Here is a 25797-nt window from a genome sequence, read left to right as displayed (position 1 = left end):
TACCACAAGTAGGACTTTTTGGAAGCCTAATATCAAATTCACATAATTATTGCTACAATCTCAGTGTACCAAAAATAAATTTTATGACATTTTAAAAACAAGGCAAACGCACATGGAATCCCTAGAGAAGGGTCGGTAAACTCCGGCCTTTAGGCCAGATACGGCCTAGCCGGTAGTTCGTTCCGGCCTAACTCCCCCTGGCCGAGCCACCAGACCTCCAGTGCCGCCTCCTTGCTTCTCAACCCCCCCCCCCCCCCCTTTTCTCCCCCCCCCCCCAGTGTGGTAAATAGGGAAGGCTCCCTGAAGGGAAATCCCTCTCCTCGGCAATGCATACAGAGGAGAGGGATTTCACTTCAGAGGGCGTTCCCTGGTGGTGGGGGAGACTCAGTTCAGCCTAGTGTGCTCCCACCCACCCCTGAACTGACCTAGTGGCCATAAAAGTTTGCCTACTTCTGCCCTCCAGTAACAATGTCTCTACCCATTTCACAGAAACAATGTCCACTTCATCAGGAAGGCTAAAGAGTATTTTATGTTCTTTCGAGTGGACTACAGCTGTTTTAATTTATAAAAGGCCAATGAAAATAAAGAGATGGGAATAAACATCAACACAGAATTCAAATTTGTCACTTTAACCTCCTGGGCGTTTCACTGATGTCTAGATTTCTGTACCAAAAGCGGTACACTGTTTTTCATGAAATTTTTTTTTTAAATTGTAGTACGATTGTACCAAGTTTACTTACCTGAACCAGGGTCGGGCTAACTGCCCAGGTGCTTAAGTGCTGTTAATGCATCTCCACATATATTGTATTCATCATATAGTAAAGCAAGCTTCTCAGCTCATTCAATTCACTGTCCCGATGCAACCACATATTAAAATGTCATACATTTATTTGTACACTTTCAGTAGATTGTAGCAATAATAATGTGAATTTGATATTAGCTTGCCAAAAAAGTCTCACTTGTAAATCTTGGTTCTATTCGTATTTAGTCCAGTAACTGAGGTGGCCTACCTGCTGCCAGCAGAAAAATTGTAGTCAGGTACAATACAAATTGCAATACAAGTTTCAAATTTGACATGAGCGTTTCCAGCATTGAGCGTGCTCGTGGCAACTCTTATTAGAGTTCCAATCTGAAAAGGTGACAAAGTAATCTGAATGGAATACCTTCATCTAGCAAATCTTAGAGGAGGACTGAAACAAAAGCTGTGGGACAGAGCAACCACAGACATGATTATCTTACTAGACAAAATTGGTGCAGGTACCTAACATGTTTTCTCAGCTCCTACTGTAGGAGGTTTATTAACCACTTATTCATTATCACTCTCCTTGCCACACATGTTCTTGTCTGTAACTGCAATTTTAGCTTTCTGACTTCAAATTCATTTTACAGTTCTGTGGATTATATTCAATATCCACTTTAAATACTTGTCTAATTTTACCCACAAACCCACGCCAAGATTTTTTTTAGTTTTAGACACCTCAAAAACATCAAGTGAATAAAATCTCCATTATTTGCCAGGTAATGATTGCAAAAAAGATGGTCTGGGCTCTTTTGTACAAAAATAAATAATCTTGTGCTTGATAAACTTTTAAACTTCAAGGTGAAAAGATTTCCTGTGTTCCCCCTACTTTGCGGAGAAGGTCGCTAATGGAAAGGGTGATCCTGGGCCGGTTTAAAAACAAAAATATTTTTTGTGGTAACTCCATTGCAATGAGACAAGTAGGCATTTACTTTTGGGTTATACCACCACTTACCTAGACTGGACACTGGCAAACAAAACTTTGGCCAGGATAACGCCTCCTACTTCCAAAATGCTTTAGTTCTGTAGCAAACAAGCACTAAATGTATCAATATAAACAAGGGGAGTAACCTAAATCCCTAATAGAAGTGAAAAGGACATTTTCAAGTAATTTTTCTCATTGATTGACTTTGCACTTTTAGGACCTGCAAAAGCAGTCCAACGGAGGTGAGGACACTCAGTTATATATATCCCATTTCCTGGTGCCATTCTCTTATTCTCTTGATTGATCGTTAAGGGGTCTGTACTACAATTAAAAAAAAAATAATTGATCTCTATCCCTGGCACCATCTGTTACTTATTTAAAGCAGAAATAAACTTTAAATAAAACTGCTAAAACATAAAACTTACCTGTCTGCTCTTTGCCTTTATTAATATATACATTGCAGCTTAGTGTACATTAATAAAACTTTACAATACTAGAATGAACTCAGTCAACTCAGTTTGACCCATCCTTTCACAATAGCTAAAGAACTTAGAAAAAGATTTGGTTCTGTATTTAGTCTTTGGGGACATAAAGTAGCTGAAACAGGTTAATTGTCTTTTCATATGACAAGGGCACCCAGCAACCTAAACAAGATAGCTTCAGATGCTTGGACCTATGCACCTAAATAAGTCAGGCCAATTGCAGTGGTAATGGCAATACCAGGAAAGAACTCTTAGGCTAGCTAGAATCTGAACAAAGCCTTCGCCCAGAACCTAGTGCTCGGGGGTCACTTTCATGCTGTCCCTACAATGTCTATTTTTTAGGTCAGAACTGATTGTCAGAAGTGGAGGGAGAGATGCACTGATAGTGATGAGATGAATGCTGATTTAAGAATTCAGTTGGGAAAATAATTTTTGTGTCTTCATTTGAGAGAGCAAAGCAATAAAATAAAAATATTATGAATGGGTGATTCTTTTTATACCCATTGTATATACTTTAGTCTCATAGTGAATACTTGGGAATTAGGATGTTAAAAAAACACACCAAAAAAAAAACCATAAAATGTCTCAATTGTACAAATAACAATTATCTTACATAGAAAAAGATAAAATGTTTTATTGGACCTTAAATGAATTATATTAATTTAATTATTATAAAACTGTCCTTGCTGGATGAATGGAAAAACTGTGCCAACGTATAAAACAATTTCATAAATGTGTTTACAGTTAGCAGGCTGTCCAAGATCTAAATATGCAGAAGAGATTGTTACCAATTACTATCCAGCATTTGATAGTGAAGTCCGGTTTCTGAGGATAAAGAAGGACGGGCCATGAAAGTCCTGATCAAGATGGCTCCAGTCTCCTCTTTTTTATAACAAAACCTGCGTTGTTCTGTCGATAAGGACTTTTATCTATAAGAAGATATAGTAAAAGAGTTAAAATTTATGCAAAACACACTTCACTTGTAAAACATAAAAACTTTGCTTTTTTACTTTTGAATAGAGCACAGGTAGTCCCCGGGACTTAATACCAGATAGGGATTCTGGGTTTGTTCTTAAGTTGAATTTGTATGTAAGTCCAAACAGGTACATTATTTTAATACATGCAATTAGGAGAGATGCTTGTCACAAACAAAGCAAAAAAAAAATCCTTATGGAGCTTTGACATTCATTGACTTTTGGAGCAAGCTGTGCTTTGATATGCAAAAATAAACAACTGCAGAGTTTGTCTTGGTCATTAAAAAGTTACAAGAGGCTACAGAAAGAGCTCACCCTTCCTTGGATCACCCACAAGCTCAGCTGTGTTTAACAAAAGATTTCTTCTTCAAGACATACAAACTGCCCCCCTACCCCCCATCAAGCCTTGTCCTGCACAGGAGCGAGCGGGGAAGCCCCCGTTCGTATCTAGGAGTCGTCTGTATGTCGGATGTCCATAACCCGGGACTACCTGTAGTAAGTTTTGGCCTTTGTCAGATATTTATTAGTCTTTTTCTATTCTGGAACAATTTTGACTAGAGTTGGCCTTTGACTCTTTCTGCGGGCCAGAACTAGCAGTGTCCCTATGCCTTTGTTAACTTGACAATGACAATATGCTTATGAAAATCAGAATAAATATGATTATATTCAAACTTCCTCCAGGGCATAGCTATTAACCTATTAGATGGAGGACATTTTCTTACAAAAATATTGGGGATAGAACAACTCCACATATAAGTGAATGGTATTTTCTGCCTATTTAAAACTTCTGAGGCTCCAGTAAAACAAATTAGTTCTTGTTTGAGTTTAAGCATTTACTTATTTTAATATTAGCTAATATTATTTATTAATATGTTGAAGTTGCACACTAAAAATTACCGCACAACTCTCGTCTTTGAGTCATTAAGAAATACAGAATGTCTGTAAGGAATAAGTTAACGTTCATGTGCATTATTTACAGTTTTATGTACAGTGATATGAAGAGCTAGGATATAGAATTTGCTTATATTCCCATATAGTGCTATGCTGTCCATACAGTCCCCTTTATCTACCTCTTTAGAAAACCCATAGAAATCAATGTAATGTGCAGGAATGAACAGGCTGGGGTATGAAGTTCTGGCCAGGATAAGATGCAATCTACCTCTTTTGTAAAGGAAAGACATCTAGTTCCTTCCTAATAATTAAAAATCTCCATGGTACCTTCAAGTACCGGTAGGTGATAACACATTTGATAGAACACCTACTTTACTCCTTGAAATAAGGAATAGATTAAATTAAAACCTTAAACTGGGGCAATGACAACCCTGATCCGGAAGACCAAAGAGGGCTCAATGTTGATCTGCAATGAAACAGAAAAATTGGAGATAAAGAACCAATGACTAAACAAAACATGTTTGTATTCCTGGGATAACCCCTCCTGTACTTGAGAAGCCAAAATTTAAGTTGTACAAAAAGGCAAAAGTTCAACTACCCCTCTACCCCTATTTCTGTAAAATAGGTGCAAGAAAAGCGTGACTGAAAATTTGAGACTTTTAAGTGCCAGTTAAAGCTTTTCTTAACAGAAAAGCCGACACATTTAAAATGTCTGTTAGGAAAATGGAAGCTCTTGTCACCACCAAGAATATTTTTGCCAAAAGCTGGTCCAATGTGATGTTGTTGACAAAGGCCATGCAGATGCAATACTTTTGCATAAGGGTTACAAAGGCCAGTACACCGTGCACTCCATTCATATGGAACAAGAGAACATGTGTGAAATAAGAAAGGCGATGCTACAGGGATCTTTTTTAGGGGTACAGGTAGTCCTGCATATTAAAGCACAGCTTGCTAAAGAAGTTAATGAATGTCTAGGCACCATAAAGGTTTTTTTTTTTTTTTTTTTGCTTTGTTTGTGATTAACCTCACAGTGAGGATTTTATACAGTAACTGACACCACACTGCCTAATATTATGTTGAGACAAACATCTGTCCTAAATGCATTTATTAGGATAATGAACCTGTTCTGACTTACATACAAATTTAACTTTGTCTCAACAAACCTACAGTCCCTATCTCGTATTTAATCTGGGGACTACCTGTATATTACTTTTATATTAATTTAATATGGGGGCACTGGAATCAGAGGAAGTTACATATGAGCTCAAGATAACATTCAAGGCCTCCCGTACTCATGAAAACCAACAAAGCTGGAAGCAGGTGAAATGTTGGATAGTTGTTCTTATGGACAAGAAAAAAGGTCATTGCATTGCTTACTCTTTTACTATGTAACCAGAACCTCAGTCTTTATAAGAAAGACAACCTAGGCAGGCCCCTTGCCTATACATGCCATATAGCCTAACTCATTTCTACTAATGGGCCAGGATGTCATTATTTGCAAAAACAGCGCAGTTCTGGGCAAGTTTTGAAAAACTTGGTAAGCAAAGTGATAATATTATAAGGTAAGGGCTACCATAAAGGAGAGGCTGAGGTATATTTAAACTAAATGTGTGTTTATGTTAAGCTATGCTGTATATGACTATTTAAAATTCTAGTAAGTAAGCAAGCCTGACAGAAGTTGGATCTAAGCTGGGTGATTTATTGGAGGGAATTACACATTTGCAGCCCAGCAAGGGTTATTTTTTGCACTTCATTTTCCACAGCCAGAAAAGGGATCCCGTACAAAAAGTTAATACAAGCTCAAATTATGTCAAACTTCTGGGTAAAGCAGGAAGGTTGGAAAAATGATCAGACAAGAAAAGGTTCACTTCAAGGATGGTTTTATAAACAGGTCAATGGCTGATAGCATCATTTTGGTTCTTTACTGTCATTTTTAACATCACCTTGTCAAAAACTCAACTGAGAGGTTTACATTAAACCAGTAATACAGATTTACATTACCTGCTCCTTGCTGAGCTGTAAGGTTTCCATGTGATTGGTTCCATGATGTTGGTCGCATTGGCTGACACTGGTTGGCTGGGCGCTGAGGAGTCCTGCTGCGTGTCATCATCTGATGATGTCTGAGGGGCGTGGCCAGAGAGGGAGCAGATTGGACACTACCATTGGATAAACTTTCCACCTCTGCAGCATCCAATGGGATGTCCCAGAGCTCCGGATCATCTGTAAGCAAACAAGACAAGATTACTTAACACTGCAACAAATGCTGCACACATTGTTGTGTAAAAGTGTGCAAGGACAAAATTTTATTGACTATTTCAGATAGTCATATTCAACTTTCAATATATAATATGTTCGTTTAACACTGAAGCAGAAATCTGAGCTATATAGACTACTCTCTGGAGAGAAAACCATTGAATAGATATGCTGTAAGAATGTGTGCTATATTGAGTATAATATATTATATTGAGTGTGGGGCTTAATCTAGGATTGGCAGAATACAGTTTATGTATAGTCTAAACCAGGATCCAGGGGGCTCAACAGGGATTGATGATATGACTAGCACAAATACTTCCAGGCACCACATCCCACAGTGTAGCACCACCCTAAAACATTTAATAAGTTAGTTGAATTTCTAATAAAAAGTTTGTGTGGGTTTAAGATCTCCTGAGCCTGAAATCCATTCTTACTTTATCTGTATTGATGTTCCAGTTTTGCATGGCTTTGCTGCAGATATCAATGCTTTCCCCCACAATTTGCGCTCTACTGTTGGCAGGGATTATTATGGGAGCCCATTCAGGTGGTGAAAACTCACATACTAGTTAAATATAACCTGCTGAGCTGGAAGACATTATAAATCCATAAATTCTAGTTCTGGAAATAGCTGAACAGCAAACAAAACTTTTTTATGTATTGATAAAAAAAAATGTGTGTGACTGGCAGTGTGGGTTAGGGGGTGCAATTCCAAATCATCAGCAAAGCCTGAAACCACTGTTAAATAATACACACAGTTATGTGTCAGTTTGTTTTATGTATCAAGAATTGATTAAAATAAGAACTTTGACCAAAAAATGCTGAAGTAGTGAGTGAAAAGTTACATACACCTGTACAACTTTATAGAAATTAGGAGTGTACGTAGCAGCCAGGTGCTGCTAATAAAATGCACTTATTTGACCATCAACAAGTGTGATTATCTCTAGAAAAGGAGAGGCTTTGGTAATTTGGTGGTCTGAAACATTTACATGTGTATTAATTTATTGCCAAGCAGGAAAGTGATGTTCATTAGTGAAGATCTTAGAGAAGCAATTGTTGCTGCCCATCGATTTGGGAAGAGTCATTAGGGCATGTGCTTGTTTTACATCCAGAAGACCTGGGCACCTTTCAGTCTTCGATTCTACCACCTCTGTATAGCAAAGTATTCTGGAGTAATGTGTGTGACAGCTAAAGCTTGGCTCAAATTTGGTCATGTCTTGGGACAATAATCCCAACACACCAGTAAATCTATACCAGAATGGGTTAAAAAATGGTCTAGCCCTGATGAAAAATTGGTTGTAGGACAATAAAAGAGCTGTGCATAAAATAATGCTGGCAAACCATAATGAACTAAAGCAATATTGTAAAGAAGAGTGTGCCAAAAATGATCCACAATGATGAAAGACTGATGAAGCCATACAAAAGTAAAATGTACTTTTGACCAAACATTACCAACTGATTTTCCACACCTGGATCAATTGTGAAGCAACCAGACACTCTGACAAAGCTTGTTTGAAAATACACGTATGCAATTATGTGTTGTAGTTTGACTTTGTACTATTAGGTATTTTTATTGCATAGAGGGATACAACTGTGAAGAGACTTCATTATGTTTATTATATACTGGCAAATGGCAATATGAATCATAACTAATGAATATATTGGATGGTTGCTATGTCCATGCTCCTACTGGCTGGTACTCTTAGCACAGTCCTGCAAGGCAAGTTCTGCAAGAGTGCTAGCCACTGAGCCACTGTGCTGCAGTGGTATAAGTTTTGTTACTGTTGCCAAATATAGAACTCTGAGACTTATTAGTACCAGAATGGGTTATGGACAGCAACCTAAACCTAGAACACTGGAACCAAGTGCTCAAGGGTCACTTCCAAGTGATCTTTAAAACATCCATTCAAATGGGGTCTTAGATTAAAGATGACTGCTGGACAGCTGATATAGGAAAGACAAATTTTCATAGCTGTGTGGAATCTTGATAGAAAGAAAAGCAATCCGAAAAAAAATAGCAAAAAGTCTCTGCAGAATGAAGTCCATCATCCTAAAACATTTGCAAAAGCTGTGCTATTAGCAGGAGTTATCGTGAGCTGGGATACAAGTTTATCAATGTCTAAACCACCTGTGGGTGGCCATTTGACCTTAAAGTGAAAGACTTCCTCAATGGATGTGTCACATCGATATTCCATTAGGGATGCTTGCTCTGATGACACCTGGGTAGGAGGGAATTTCTTTTGGGACAGGAAGTTAAGTGAATTTTCCAATAAAATATACAAAAAGCTGATATATTGGGTTTATTACCCAACCTTTAAAGAGGGACAACATGAAACAACTTATAAAGCAGTGCTTGACAAAACTAAGCCATACTATAATACTATAAAATGCTTGGCTGAAAAGAAAAGCTAAGAGGACATAAAAAAAAAGTTTACTGAAGTTATTTACTAAATTACACTGTCAATAAAGCTAAAAAGAATGTTCTGTTCACAAGGCCATAAACATAAAAAAAAATGTTTAATACAAAATGTATCAAAATATCTCCATACTACATAAATGAGAAGATTTTATTTACATAAGAGAATAACATGGACAGTTCAGGATCTCAGACGCTCCCACGACAAGTCTCACCTGCCAGGTACTCATCTTCCAGGGCTGCCATGACTTGTGCAGATCCTCCAACTGTTGGGGTGCTGTGACCCAAGGGAGGGACTCTTGGAGCATTGGATGATCCTAAAACAAGTAAGAAATATGGAACAGAGCCCTTAGGTAAGAAAAAGGAGAGTATTAAGCACATAAAAAATTTATAAAGCCATGAACTGATATCTGGACTTAAGCTTTTTACCCACCACTTGCCCAAAACTATCTACCCTTCGCAAAATACTACCCTTTTTAAAAATCAAATAACATCTTTTTCTACGGTCTTTAGGCCGATCCAGTTATATAATGGGTCTTTTTTTTTTTGGTGGTGGGCAGTTCATGCTCTTTGACAGTGTAGACCAGGAGCAAGTGCAGGCTGTTTGACAAAACCCCAAAGGACATGTAAATGACAGCCTAGGCTCACAGTTAGGTAGTTTACCTAAAGCCATCTGCCACTCAACCCTGAACATTGACAACAGAAATTGCTGAAAGGAATTACTGAGGGGAGCAGCTTTTAAAATATTATTTCACACTTCAGCTTTGAAATATATTTAAAGACAGGCTTTTATGTTCTGTCCCAAACTCTTTAACAGAATAAACAACAGGGTAAACTAAATGAGTATTTACTTTGCCGTATTTTACTTTCTCACCTTTCTGTGCTACATCTAGAGATGGTGCAATGTTCTGATTTTGTTTCTTTTCCATCTCTTCACGGAATCTCTGCTGTAGCTGCTTTTGACGCAATTTACGTTGAAAGGTGGCATCCATCTCTGGCTGAAGAACTGAAATGGACGCACTAAAGGAAAAAAAAATATAACATCTCATAAATGGATAAATAGAAGTACAGGTAGTGCATGGCTTACATATGAAATAGGGACTGTAGGTTTGTTCCTAAATTGAATTTGTATGTAAGTCAGAACAGATACATTATTTTAATAAATTAAATTAGGACAGATGTTTGTCTCAACATATTATTAGGCAGTGAGGTTACTGTAAAATCCTCACTGTGAGTTAATCACAAAGCAAATAAACAAAAAAACCAACAAAAAACTTTATGGAGCCCAAACATTCATCAACTTCTGGAGCAAGCTGTGCTTTGATATGCAAAAAGAAACAACTGCAGAGTTTGTCTTGGTCAATAAAGAGTTACAAAATCAGGTCAGCTCGTAAGATCACCCACAACATCAGCTGTGTTTAGCAAAAGATTTCTTGTGCAAGTCATGCAAACCACACCCCCCCCCCTTCATCTCCATCAAGCCTCTGGTCCTGCACACGAGCAAGCAGGGAAGCCCCCGTTCGTGTCGGATGTCCTTAACTCGGGGACTACCTGTATATACCTGGGCCTTTGCATAAGATACATTAACCATATCAACTCATTCATAAGCGGTAAACTCTGCTTAAAGGAAACTATTGTGCTTTAATAATGCGCAGTGCAAACATACTGCAGCTTTTTAAATCAGCCTATTAGATTTGGTTTTACTTTAAGTTCCAATTTTTATATTACCATGTCATATCAACTATTACACTGGTCAACAAACATTTTCTTGCCAAACAGACTAAAGTCATTTTAGGTTATGTTTGATGTACAGATTGCAAATATAGTATTGGTTTTGCTAGATTGGCTCTAGTTTTTGAAATAATTACCTCAATAATAACCACATAGAAAACTAATAAAACATGAAAACTAGGCAAAATAAACTAGATATGAAATACTTGAGATTTTGAAATACTTCTTGTTAATATATTCTATATTCAGTAAATTTACAGAACTAATCACAAAGAAGTCAATGAAAAACTCTGTTTATATTCTTTCCTTTTATGCTGATGATCAGGACAATCACGTTGAAGGCTCCAGCAGTAGTCTGCCATCATGTGTTCAACCTATCCGCCCTGATACCTTTCTTCCATCTCCTTTATATCTTGATGGAACCTCTCCCCTTGTTCCTCACTGAAATTGCCAAGGTTTTCTTGAAATTTTGACAACCAAGACATAGCTGTGCAAGGGCAACGCTTCAGTATCAGTCATGTAACTTGTGAAATTTGAATCATTTATCAGTTTCCAAATCTGGGGTCCATCAAAGATTCCCACTTTTAGTTTTTCAGTACTCAATCCAGGGAAGATTCTACAAATGTATTTGAAGCAATCATCGTCCTTGTTCAGAGCTCTAACAAATTGCTTCAATAATCCCAACTTTATGTGTAGTGGAGGGAGAATGATTTTTTTCTTTGTCAGCCATTGGCTCGGTAATGATGTTCGCTGCACCTTTTTTCATGTTTTCCCTTGGAGACCATGTCACTTTTTTCCAGAGATCCTGCTTTGCTCTACTATCCCACAAGCAGATGAAACATGGGTACTTTGTGTACCCACTTTGCTGTCCAAGTAGGAAGTTCACCATTTTTAAATCAACACATATGGACCATTGGTGTTCATGATAGCAAAGCTTTTGTAAGGCTATTTGTATCATATTTTCACATTCTTCTTTATGTTTTGTTGAGTGACCAATGGACTTGATGCAAAGCAGTTGCCATTATGCAGTAAAACAGATTTCAAACATTGAGTGGAACTGTCTATGAAAAGCCGCCAGTCTTCTGCTCGGTATTCTGGTACTCCCATATGGGCTAGTAGTCCAAGGATGTTACAACAGTACACAAAGTCTCCATCTTCACTGAAATATGGTAGGAGTGTCACCTCTCTTGTCCTATAAACCGTTATTTTAACTTCCGGTCTCAGACAGTTCTTTTCTTTTAGCCTGGATGCTAAAAGTTCAGATGCTTGTTTTGACAGACTTGGGTCACGTATTAAATCATTGAGCTCTTCTTGGGAGAACTGCTGGTTTGATGAAACACTTCCTTCATATTCACTTCCACTGCTAACTCCTGGATTACACTCCAAACCCAGTAAATCCTCCATGTTGGATACAGGAATATCAGGGAGTGTACTGAACACTGGTATGGGAACATCAGCACCATGCGGCACAGGTCGTCTTGCTGATTCCAAATCAGGGTTCTCCCACTTGTTTTTCTTGTAGCGATTGACAGCACACAAAAAAAAATCATTATGATGATTTTTGGGTACACCAAAGTACACCAAATTTTAAACTTTTCAGTTTTCCATTTTTCCACTGATGTAGACACTATACACAAGTTTTGCATAACATATGGGGAGCCCAATACTTATTTTGGTCCCCCAGTTTAATACCAAAATATGTAAGATATGCTTGTTTTACAAATTCTGTAATGTTTATTCTCTGTTTTTGCTAAGAATATTCACCACAAATGTCGCAAAATACATTAGGGTCATTTAAACAACTTTTTGAAGAAATATTTCTGTAGAAAAAGAAAATGTATGAATAAAAAGAAGGAAAATGAAAGTTTCATGAAAATAATGCTACATTTAATATTTAAAATGCAAAACATCGGTGTAAATAAAGATTGATAATAATATGCTGCGTTAACATTTGTTCTTAGTAAAATAGTCTATTCCGATTCCTGTTTCACAAGAACTAGAGCCAGTTCAATGAAACTGATGTCATTTCTGGATTTAGCTGGCCTGAAATACACTAAATATATTGAAAAATTCTTGGCAAGTGAAAAATGTTTTGTTTTTTTTGTTGAGCTGTGTTTTTGCGGTCAATACAGGTTTAAATCCCCCTACGCTAGTGATATAAGAAAGAAATATACAAAGTACCATATACTATGCTAGTACATGCAAACTTAAAAGAGCAAAAAGGTAGTCAACCCCACAAATCTACAGTGGAATGCATGTAATGAACACCAGGAGGCAGAATCACATACCTAGCACTGCTGCAGTTGGGTTCTGGGTTAGTTTTTCTAGATTCCCCTTGACGCAGTTTGGGGGTAGATTGTTCACATGTCAGCTGTTGCTCAACCATTTCTGGATGGTTTTGGTCTATAAGTTTCTGATCTTTTAGCAGACTGTTATATCGGGCCTTCTCCAGGGAAGCATCAAAATCTTGTCTCTTTGTCTGTGCCGGATTAAGATCTTGAGGTGGCTGGAAATCAGAGACTTTTATATAGAGTGTATGAAGAGGATAGCAGAACTAACTTTTATCTCCATAGTATAAAACAGGAAAAAAAAAACTCACAGCAGCTGGAATACAAATTTAAATAAAAGGGAACTCATGAAGATACAAATGTACAATATGTTGCTACTGATTAGTAACAAATATTCTGACCCTGACCTAGAAAGTCAATAAAAGAAAAAACTTTAATACTGTATTGCTAATGTGTTTTTAGGTTAATGACTCACACAATTCAGTATTAAAGGCAATATCAGTATGAAAGCCCCAAACCAAGTACCTTAGGAAAGTTAGCCAAGACATCTTTCAAATTTCTATCCTCACAAGTTCAATTTATTTTGTATTTCCTGAGCAAACCATAAGTAATTGGTTTACCTAGAATTCACTTGTAGGTGTTCTATTACATGTCCAATTTATTGTGCTAATCTGACACCTACTGGCCAATTAGAGAATAATATATGCATTTCAAATTTAATTCTTGATGGCTTTTGTTTTTAAATAAAAAAATATATTTGTATGGTTAATTATTAGAAGCTGTATAGTAGTACTGTTATAGGTAATGTGATAAGTGCTTCTTTAACATCATCCGAATGGTATATATGCACTGTAACATAACTTCAGAATTAAAAATGTAGCAAATTGTACAATTATGTTGTAAAAGGTGCAGTCAATGCTTTTAGCTTCATCAGCTGTTTATCGCCTGTTCACAATAAATCCAAATGTAAAGTAGTTGAATGTCCTCATTCTGATAGACATGTACAAGGAGAGGGCACAAGCTTGGTGGTCATAACAGAACAAAAGTCATACTGGAACAATGGTCGCCAAACTTTTCGGGCCCACGGACCACTAAATTTACCGGCTCCAGACTGCGCATGCGCGGGGAAGCCGGGTGTCAGAAAGAAACTTCCCCATAGTGACGTCATGATGCAAGAACCTGCCCACTCTCCCATCGCAGATCTGAGTCTGTGATCTGTTTGGGGGTCATGGTCCACGGCACTGCCAGTGCGCCCTCCCAGCGGGGTCCGCCTTCTGACCTTGCTGGAGAGGGCACACTGACCAGAGCTGCAGACGACTGGCGACTGCTGTACTGGAAGACACAGCTGCCACCTAGATGGTGACTCACCAATTTAGGCAGCTTGTTGACAGCTCTGAGATAATCTTTGTCCAGGATGCAGTTGCCAAGAGAATTTCCAAAACACCTAATGTCAGAAAAAAAAGAAGAGATTTTGTTTTGTGTACAGGTGAATCATCCTTTAATTAGGCAGTGGTCTACAGTAATATTTTTTTATTCATTAAAAGATAATGTAGAATTTGGCATGGATTTTAAGGGTCCAGGGCACAAAAAAATTGTCATGTCCTGAACCTCAAGGTTACAACTACATTGCTCACCCCTACCTCTGAAAAAAAGGAAGGAGTTGAATAATCAGACAATAAGATGCGTGGATGTAAAATTTACAAGAATAATTGAAGTGCAGAAAATATAGTCTAACTAAAAAAAAAAATTATTTCCCTACATTGGGATTTTAACAGGTGTCCACCAGCCAATGAGATTGCAGAAGTGTATAGATGATTTTGGGGAAGGCTTTAGAGATTTAAAAAAAAAAAAAACAATTTCTAATCAGAAGTGGGATACATGTCAAATTGAAGACTCCAATTAGAGAAAAGGTAATTGGAAGCATATATATTGGGCAGCAGAGCGCTCGTGATCAACACCCTTTAATATCTGAAATTTGCTATTGGGGAAATTTGTACAGTTTGCAATACAAATGAACAAGCAAAGTCAGAATTGTCAACACGCACCACAGGTAAATGCTAGTTACCGTGAAAGCAAAATTTTGAAAAAAACAGTATCAATAGATCATGCACTTTTTTCCCGGCATAATTTCTTCTAAAATATTTAAATATACATAAAGAAAATATTTGCAAACATTATTATTGATGTTTATAGCATTGTTTAAAAAGGTAAATATTATGGTATGGAAGGAAAGTTTGGAAGTGTAGGTGAGGCATATAACTTCACCCACACTTTCTCTTACTTCAGAGCTCTCTTTAATCCATCAGTTACGGCCTCCTTGCGAGCCTTTTCCAGGGACAGTGCCTTGGATTTCAGCCCCTCACTAACACCATAGCCAACATCTTCATGGTAGGAGCCATCCTGGTTGGGGTAAAGAGGAGAATCATTTAAACATTTTTGTGAGCCTGGACAGCATATGCACGATCATCGAAGCAATCCTACACCATTATCCCTTCATTTTCTCCACTGAATACACAAGGACAGAGATGTGGCTCTTGCTGTTTCAAGCAGATGGATTTGTGTGGTTCCCACATTGAAAGCAAAACTAACAAGGACTGGAAAATACAGAGAGAAACTTCATAAATTATCTCCTAAATCAGTTATTTTTAATGTTGGGTAGAATAAATCCTGAATTACCTGTTACCACACAGTATAAAATATATAAAAAGAATACGTACTTTGCCCACTGACAATAAGCTGTATTTTCCATCTGCACAAGTATCTATTGCCGAGGAAAATTCAATTAGATCTGCATGGTCCCCAAACACCCTCATTTAATAGTGCTTAAGCCTGATTATCGGCCATTTAAGCAACAGGTGCTTGAAAAATACAAATATCCAGTACACCACCTTTGTAGTAAAGGAATGGTAATGTAACCCTAAATCTAGAATCTGTTATTAGACAGGTATACTTTGCAGAGGCTGCCATGTTTCAAGCTCTAGACCTCTTAAAGGGAAGTGAGCTTGGCTCCTATTATTGTCCATAGGATCTGGGGCAGGAAGTAGACCCAGCACACATTTCCCAAGAAGATCAAAGACAGGGCATGCCAGGATTGGCTGTCAGGTGTTCTCCCATAACCAGATATAACCTACTTATCTCCATGTTATACAAGTAGATTGGAGTGTCAGGAAGTGAAAGCTGGTAGGGCTTGATTAAATTGAACCTATTGTGCTTAGAGACTTAGAGACAGTCTGCAGCCAGACAGAAGAGGAAACTTCACATGGATATACACTTTACAGTTTTGTACAGTGTACTCCAAAACCCTGGTCATAAGTGTGGGCGGGCAGTTAACAGGTAAGTCGTAAAGGCAATGAGGAGATGTAATATGTAAATACTAATGTCTTGTTATATATGACTGCTTTGTTTTTCTTAGAAATCCTAAATGTGAAGGTAATGAAAGTTGATTATATCATGTCTCTCTTTTTAGCCTGGTGACCACAGTGAAAGTGAGAAAAGACAAAAAACTCTCAGAGTTCTAACCCTTCCTTATGCTATTCACAAAATGATTATGCTTGGACTTTAATTGCAAAAGAAAAATGCTGCCGAATAAAATAATATGCAAGTTTGGTCTGATCATAAAAAAAATGCTTTACCTTCAGCTGGACTTTGACAAAAGCGCAGACTCCAACATAGAACTTTCCATTACTCAGGTCCACAAAATCTAAGAAAACAAAATGTAATGCAATAACTTCAGTTTGAACTTTAAATAGTTTATAAAAGTTGCAGAAAACTAAACTTGAACTATATGCACACTAAATTGTCTTGTATGTTCATTCCGTTGTAGGTCCAGGTGTCAGTAGTAAATGGAATTGAAAGTAAATATTTTACAAACTCTGTCAGTACAGCTGGTTTTGATCACAGCTGATGTTTCCATCCTGTACTGAAAACTGCCATTATCTAACATTCTCAGGTGTTGCATTTTGATTCACAAATTCCTCCCTCTACTGTTTTGAATTAGCATACAACCAATATTTGTCCTATTCATTTTTTTTACTGTGTGTGTTTTGAACGCAAACAGTCTCATCTACAGCAGTCAATCTGCTGCAGAGCATTGTAAAGTTGTCAGTTGTCTGTTTAGGATTTCAGACGAGGGTCACAAATACACACGCATTTGCTAAATGGGAGCAAGTCTGATGTAGAATATTTGTACATTTGTTACGGGGTTGCTTGGCCTGCAAGTTAAGTAATGGCAATCGTCAGCAATGGGCCAAGAAAGAACAGGGAACACAAAAGTGTCCATCCAGCTGACTATTAGCAGACAAATTCTAATAGTAATGAATTTGTATTTGGTCAGATATCATAAAACTGGGGTTCTCAATGCAGATGTTTTGGGGATCAGACCAGCAGATATATACAGCTTTCAAATAATCTTTCACTGCTTCCCAGTCAACAAAGAGTTTGCACCCAACAAGACAGCCTATTGATGTGAAATTTGAATTTCACCACAAAAAGGCCACTTTTGCTTTAGGCAAAGAAACTCACCCACATTTTGCTGTGTAATGGAGTGCGACCAGCCATTGTATCCAAACATCTCATTGGCTAAGCTGATAACGCGATGTCCTTCAATGTAACAGACCTTATTAAAAGAGAAAGAAACAACGAATAAAGCACCTTCTTGTGTTTGGCTGATACAATTCAATATCCATTTAAAAGCGATGTCCAAGCAAAACACACCTTTATGCAACAAATATTAACAGTGAAGTTCCTAATATGTTTTAGGAAGTCTCTGCTTCTACTTAGTTTTACTGCTTATAGATACCTAGCTAGGGATTTACGTAATTTATAATAGAATACCAAAATCACCATAAAGTGGTAAGTTAAAGGGAACCTATTGGCACAGGAAAAAAATTGCCAACGTAACACTCCCAGAATAGTAGTTTGCTTGCAGTTACAGTGGCCTTATTACATCCATACATTCTAAATTACTTAGTTGGAACTTTCTGACATTTTACAGACTTGTTACATGTCTGTTACTTCTTGGAATGTAGGACAGAATTAAAGTAAGGCAACTGACATATTCAGAAGGTCAGCAATAGAAGCATCCAAAGAATTGCAGGATTTAGTCAAAATAGAAATATACATTTTAATGACTGTAGAAAAAAATCCTGGTATCTAAGATATATTATGCAAATCACCCATCTCCTCCATCCACCCCTGCAAACCTGACAAATGAAATAATTACTTGCCGGTATGAGTCATGGCTACTTTCTGGGGAGATTATGTAAGAGAGTAAAAGTTAAATCCAGAATCTCTAGTACAGTATTTGTTTTTTGTTCCAGATATGGGCTGCAAATCATATACTTTTTCTTTACACAATACAGGCACAGTTAATGTCAAAAGAAAGGAAGAATGACATATATAAGGACTGATTGTATTTGTTTATTTTTTAAATAAAAAAGGTTTATTCCCTTTTTGTGTGCCTTAAAGTAGATTTTTTTACCTTTATTGCAGATACACCAAAATGTAATTTACAAAAAGCACATGATATTGTGCATGCACGTGTTTGCAAATCTGTTACCTTTTGCTTTATCCATATTGTATGTAATCCTTATGCCATCTCGGAGAGTCTGTTCAAATTAACTCCCCTTAGCATTAGTGTGAAGTGGTGATAGTGGTGCTATTGTTAGAGAACTGGTGTATTAACCATCTCAAATTCCTTGAATAACTCTCTCAATATCTATCCATCTACTCAACCTCAATTCCACTAACCATTATTGTTATTTTGATTTTACTCATTATTACTCTTAATGATATATTCATGCATCAAAACACATTATGTCAACTCCTTACATTTTACCATTAATGACCAATTACTATGTTCATCATTTTTTGTACATATACGGTCTCCCAAAATACCCCTGAAGAAGCCTTAGAGGCAAAACGCATGTGGGTGAGGGAGCTTTTTTTTTTTGTTTGGCTCTAATCAATCATTATTTTGTCCAGAAGTAGGAGTTTGACGTCTAGCCATATTATTATTATTATTATTATTATTATTATTATTATTAATAATAAACAGGATTTATATAACCATATTTTGCTTTCTGTTTAAAACAAACAACTGTGAATTAAATAGTTTTGCTATTGTTTTCAAAATTCACGATTGCTAAAGTCTTGCACATTTTATTATGTGACATTTTCCACATTATTGTGATTGGAGTTTATCATGAGTGTATGCAGAAATATACATACATTAAAAAAGTTTTCACTTTGGCCACACTACAAAACACCTCCTTTTTTTCTTTCTTTACAGTTTTGTGTTTCTCTTAAGGGGTGGCCTCTCACTAAAAAATTGGACCTCAGAGGATACTACCACTTACCTTCCCTTTATGTTTCCTTGTAGAAACTACTTGTATTCTTTCTTATGAAGATGTGTCATAAGGCAGTAATAAACTTGCAAATTTTGGGTGTGATCTTAGCATTAAAAAAAAGGATTTGCTTTATATCAATCTGTGGTGATCTCCAGAGGAGGAAAAAAAGAGATAACCACACCGTTTATGTATGAATTTTTCAGCATCCCAAGAATTGTGAGGATGATGGGGAAAGGAGACATGTCCTTCATATGTGCATTGTTTTAAGTTGGCAGACCATTCAAATGGTTTGTCCTAGCACAATGCACATTACATGTGAGGTATACCACACATTAACCTGTGTGCAGTAATGCAGCACAAAGCTCAGACTGAAAAAAGGTCCCTAAACAGAATTTGTAATTCTAAAAATGCATTTTCAGTCAAACAAAACTGAATTTGTCATACAGGAGCTTTAGCTGTCAAGCTGAATTATATCAGAGAAGTAAACTACATTAAACAATCCTAGGACTGAAGTTCAAAAAAGAGTCTTGGATTTATTGGGTTTTAGAGCACCTCTCATGTATGACAGTGAGATGCATTGACAGAATTTGTGTACCTTCTGTCCACCTCCTGCCTGTCTGCTGCTGATATATTCCGGTCCCAGCTTCTGACGCAAAGCATTCTGGATAGCTTGGTACTCCTCCGCTGTGTACTTGTGCTGAACAGGAAAAAACAAAGACTATCAATATGCCAGACAGATGGCTGAAAACTCATATTGAGAAAAGATATTGCTTGCAGACATAATGAATTTGTTTATTATCGTTCTCAAACTGAAGGGATGGATATATATATTTTTTATACCCAAGGACAGGTACCTTGTGTCACCAACCCCCTCTGCCCAGAAAATACCACCAAAACAAATTAACCATTCATGTCAATTGAAAACCAATTTACAGCAATATCAACCAAAATTATGCCTGCAGAGACAACAGAACTACTGGCACAAATATAAACCTCCGCAAAGAGGCAATAATTAGAAATATGTCCAAAAGCATTATGGGTGCGTAACACACCAGAAACATGTCTGTAAACAATGATTGATAATGTGAGCGTATGAAGTTTCTGTGCACTTATCAACAATGCCCGGGCATTATTTCTGTGTTCTGAAGCCAGTGTTTCCCATCAGTATAATGTCGACCAGGGAAGGAGAGAGAAGTCTCAAGCATTATAGATAGCAGATATAACTAGCAGTGGAACTTCTACCCTGCTGGTAGTGCAACAGTTGAGTTTATAGGCTTAAGGAGACTATAACAAAAAAAACTTGAAGCTACAAAATTGCTTGTGTAGTAGCATGGCCTTGAAATTGTGTATGAGAGCTGAGAAACACAAAAGTATAAATAACATTCAATAAATTGTCACAAAATGGTTGCAATGCACTACCTGTCCAAATGATGAAGGTCCATTTCCATTTGATCCCACCTGTCCAGGCTTTACCTTGTCTCCCATCTGGCCCACAGACATGGCCACCTCCGCTCAGCTCTGAGAATAAGCAGACAAGATTTATAATTCTTATTATTTCTAAATAATTATATATATATATATATATATATATATATATATAATTCCAATTATAAGGTTATAAAGGCAAATAATAAATAGTTAAGACACATCAATAAGAAATATCTTCTTATTAAAATCTCATAAAAAAACAAGAAAATAATGCACACAGCTAAAAAGATTTTCTTTTAATCTTTTACAAGAATCTCCTTTAATCACTTACACTGGCTTTTTGGCTGCTCCTGGGTAACATAGCTTGGGACATTTCTTCCCCAAAACATTTCTTATGAATGAGACCAACTACTGGAAGTAGTTTACCCAGAATAAAAGTTAACTAACTAAGCAGGTATTCCCTTTTCAAACACAGGTAAATCTTAAATGTAAAACTGCAGTAATAATAGATATTTACATATTCTAAAATGGGAGTACTTTTTTAAAAGCCCTTACTGGTCCTTGTCACTGCAGGCATTGTGGAGTAATCCACCCTCAAATTTTGTAATTCAGTTCATTTTGCTCTCCTCTCCCAGTTGTGACTTGCTCTTGCACTCACCAAAATGCAGTGTTAAAGAATGGGTAGCAGTAACCTAAAAGAGGCCCCGCAGCCCTTTTTGTGTGCACAACACACATCAGGGAACATATATTAAGAACATCAGCAAAAAAATTAGTGGCAAATTAAGCCTCCAGTAATCTGTGCATGCAGATTTGCAACCCCTGTGAAGGCACTTCTGGAGGAAAAAATGAGAAACATTTGCAAACAGCTGTGATAAAAAGTGCCACTTAAAAAAGAATAAAGAAATGGACAGGGTCAGACTGTCTCAGTGCTACTTACAGCTCAGGGAGGAATTAATGAATGAAGCTGCATATTTTTATCTCAGAATCATTTCCATTGCACCTGGTTAGCGTTATCTTGCTTTGCAACAAAAATGATAAATGTTACTCGGTATGTTCATCATCCAGAGCAGCTGTTCAATATATTTGCCTATTCAAGCACTGTTTTTTTTCATCTGCAAGACGCTAACATTATTTTACTGTTAGGTTCTTCTTTTAAGCCTATGCCACTGTTTTTTAATTGTTTACTACTTTTGAATGCCTTTAAAGGAGTTTATACATGTGTTTAAAGGTGTTTTAAAGAAAGCCTCAAAATGCTTTTTTTTAAGTCTTCTAGGTACAGGTAGTACCCGAGTTAAGGACATCTGATTTACGGACGCCTTCTAGATACGAATGGTGCTTTCCTGCCTGCTTTCTGACACCATGCTGCCTAGTAATATGTTGAGACAAACATCTATCCTAATTACATTTATTAAAATAATGTACCTGTTCCGACTTACATTCAAATTCAACTTAAGAACAAACCTACAGTCCCTATCTCGTATCTAACTTAGGGACTACCTGTAATTAAAAAGTTTATAAATGCATGTAAACTTCCATTTGTTTTCAATAGAAGCATTTTAAAATGCTTGCAAACCCAATGATTTCATCAGAAGCGTTTACAAGCAGTTAAATAAATGTAAACACAGGAAGAAGGGTTTGCTTAAGTCCTTAAAAATGTGTTGCCCACAAACGCCCTGGTGTGGACTGGCCCATAAGGATTTCAAACATGGGGAAGCCAATTTTCTAAAGCCGGGTGTGAAGAAATTATAGGTGGGTGTCAGCCCCTGTATTGCGACCCAACTCTTCAGTAACCACCCAAAAACAGACGGGTGGTTACTGAAAAGTGCTGGGTGGGTGTCTGGGGGGAACACTGATGGGGGGTTTTAATGCTAGGGAAACAGTCTGTTTAGACTTCGGCTATGAACACACGTCAGACGATTCTTGTCCAACACGAACGGTTGGGCTCACCTTGCGTGCGAATCTGACATGTACAGCACTCGTCTGACAGTGGGTGCTGCTTATGCTCACTCCCCTCTCCATAGAGCAAAACAGCGCTCATGTGCAGGAGCCCTTCCGTCTAAAGGGAAAGAAAATCCTATGTCACCAGACGCAGGTGCAAGATCGGGTGACGTAGATGGGGAAAAAAACTTGCTGATCTCACACATGCGCAGTGACGTAGATGGGAAAAAAACTTGCCGCTCTCACACATGCGCAGTGACGTAGATGGGGAAAAAACTTGCCGATCTCACACATGCGCAGTGACGTAGATGGGGAAAAAACTTGCCGATCTCACACATGCAGTGACGTAGATGGGGAAAAAACTTGCTGATCTCACACATGCGCAGTGAGATTGGCAAATTTTTTCCCCATCTACATCACCTGATCTCGCTCCTGCGTCAGGTGACATAGAAAGAAGAACCTAAAAGAACAGAGAGAAGATGGCAGAGCCTAGCGCTCTGGCCAGAAGGCAGATACCGGGAACACTGCATTCTGCTCCCATTGCACATTATTACCGCTAGACTAGCGGTCGCCAACAAGGAGACCACTTTGATTGACATCCGGTGATTTTAGTGGTCCACGGCACTAAAAAGGTTGGTGACCACTGCTCTAGATTATTCATTCCTGGGCCCCACTTCTCTGAATACATTTATAGGCTGGCATTGTATTGGCTACCATTGTCTACTTTCTATAAGTTTTTTTTTTTTTTTCCAGTTAGGTTTTGCTTTAAGGATGTCCAAAACAACTTATTATTGTAATAAGAATAAGTTTATAATATTACAAAATTCTGACATACATTCTATTCTGACATGGCTAGATTTTGTACTGTGCTGCGTACTATGTTGGTGATATAGAAATACTGGATAATATTATTCCAGTGACACGCTAATGCAGAAAGCATAAAATGACAATGCAAGTAAAAAAACCTCAAAACTTAGGTGTACTTTACATAAAAAACGAAATTTTATTGTATTTATGACAAGGTGACTTACAGAACATTTATTCTTTACTACAATATCATTCCTTTGCTAACACGCGCAGATATATATTTAATATTTACATATATTTAATCTACTGCGCTACATAATATGTTGGCACTATATAAATCCGGTTTATAAATATTATAGGAAAATATGCTGAAAACCTATACACCCCCAGGGCAATAAGTATTGTATTACTACAGATAATAATGTTATAAAATACCATATAATTGGTGTACAATCTCCTGTGTCATATGTACAATGACCGGCACCTCACAACACCATGCCACCAATACCACATAACCATCATTTATTATGTGATGATATCGGAATGTACACAACGATGGCTGTAATGGCAGTAAAAATCGTGTATGTGATATTCGTGTTCATGTGAAAAATGAACATTCCACACACGCCGGGTACAGAGCCCGGTTACCCCATAACACACTCCCACACCCGCCGCCTCACCAGCTCTCCGGATCTTCTCACACTTCCCGCCTCGATCCGCCAGCCAATCAGCAGGCCGCGCAGTCGCAGTGCATGCTGTAGTAAACGCCCATTACACCCAAAACGGCAGCTTCATTCTGACTAAAAATTGTGCAGGGTGGCGGAGTTTTAGGTTGAGCACAAAGCGATTTATGTGACTATTTTTTTTTAATATAGCTCTTTGAATGTTTATAGAAATGTAAGTGACCGAGTTATACCGCTATAAACAATTGGTAATTGGTTTAGCTAATAGAATGCTGATCGTGATTGAGGCCAGAGGCAGCCATCTTTGTGCTCCTCATACTGGCACTCTCTATATATATATATATAGAGTGCCAGTATGAGGAGCACAAAGATGGCTGCCTCTGGCCATGTATATATTGCTTGGTCAATTTTCCCATTAGCTTAGTGCAGTAAAGCTGCAGCCTTTCCGCCATGTAAGTGCAAAACTTTTAACATGATTGGGTATTTGTTTCATCATGTGCAATGTGCAAAGTTAACAACTATCAGACTTACAATTGCAAACTATACAGGTAACTACTCCCAGACATAAAGCAAACTGCTGCAAAGTAGTGAAAAAATGGCTCCACAGGTGAATGCATTTTCACTTACAAGTAGTCCCCGACTTACACACGAGATAGGAACTGTAGATTTGTTCTTAAGTTTAATTTGTATGTAAGTCTGAACAGGTACACTATTTTAATAATGCAATCAGGACAGATGTTTGTCTAAACATATTATTAGGCAGTGTGGTGTCAGTTACGGTATAAAATCCTCACTGTAAGTTAATCGCACACAAAGCAAAAAAAATCTTTATGGAGCCTAGACATTCATTAACTTCTGGAGCAAGCTGTGCTTTGATATGCAAAAGGAAACAACTGTCTTGGTCATTAAAGAGTTTCAATATGTTGCAGAAGAGTTCTTAAGATCAACCACAACCTTAGTTGTGTTTAGCAAAAGATTTCTTCCGCAAGTCATGCAATCCGCCCCCACCCAACAAGCCTTCGTCCTGCACACTAGCGAGCAAGAAAACCCTGTTCATATCTAGGAGTTGTCCGTACTTAACTCCAGAACTACCTGTATTGCGTTTGCAGTGGCGGTCCAGAGGAGGAAAGGCAGCGGAATAGTCAGAAGTTTCACGAACTGCACTGCAACCCCACTGCAAATGTGTTCACAGAGTCATTCCTAAAGCAGTACATTCATAAAAAAAAAAGACAACTTTATAGTTGGAAAGCGGACGATCCCTCCGTGCTCCCATTCTTTTCAGTCCCGAGTCATCCCATCTTCTTCTTCCCAGAGTGGACTGGACACCTCTTGATCTCACACTGCACATGCGTGAGATCTGTGCCTTTTTTTACATTTCAGGGAAGCCCTTCTGCACATGCCTGAGATCAGAGAAATCCTCAGACTTCAGGGATACGTGATGTTTGTATCCCAGAAGGCTCCAAGTTTCCCGTGACGTGGTGGTAATGACAGAAGGGGTTTTCACCTTGAAATAATTCATTTTCAATTATTTTTAGTCACCTTTTGATATAATGTAAACATTTGATTGAATAGGTGCACATCTGAACCTGTGATACAATGCTGCAGTCCTCTGGATGTCTGAAATGGGACTTATTTTAAAAAATCAATCCATGTGTACACATAGTATGCCATGTTTTTTTGATGTGCATTAAAGCCTTCCCTAGTTTATTTTTTATGAACATTATTTACGACCATTTAACATTTTTTTTTAATTTACCTGAAACTGTAATTTTCTAAGTATGCAGATCCCTACATATTATGAACAGAATCTCTATGTGCACATCAAAGAACACCCCTTT

At 37.6% G+C, this 25797-nt stretch overlaps 1 protein-coding gene across 1 annotated transcript; it reads right to left on the bottom strand.

The window, feature by feature from the left end:
• Positions 1-2810: 2810 nt before the first annotated feature.
• RAD52 (RAD52 homolog, DNA repair protein) lies at positions 2811-24021 on the bottom strand. The gene is made up of 12 exons (XM_072400064.1): positions 23957-24021; positions 20523-20621; positions 19699-19800; positions 17278-17371; positions 16389-16456; positions 15038-15156; positions 14125-14200; positions 12757-12974; positions 9612-9757; positions 8953-9054; positions 6073-6291; positions 2811-3135 (listed from the first exon to the last, which is right to left on the bottom strand). Exons 2-12 carry the CDS (start codon positions 20601-20603, stop codon positions 3068-3070), a joined length of 1293 nt encoding a protein of 430 aa, XP_072256165.1. The 5' UTR covers positions 20604-20621; positions 23957-24021; the 3' UTR covers positions 2811-3067.
• Between the last annotated feature and the right edge of the window lie 1776 nt (positions 24022-25797).

Source organism: Pyxicephalus adspersus, chromosome 2 (assembly GCF_032062135.1).
Source record: "Pyxicephalus adspersus chromosome 2, UCB_Pads_2.0, whole genome shotgun sequence".
Classification (NCBI taxonomy): domain Eukaryota; kingdom Metazoa; phylum Chordata; class Amphibia; order Anura; family Pyxicephalidae; genus Pyxicephalus; species Pyxicephalus adspersus.
The sequence above is the reverse complement of the archived record's forward strand: the minus strand, read 5'-3'. Positions and strand labels throughout refer to the sequence as shown.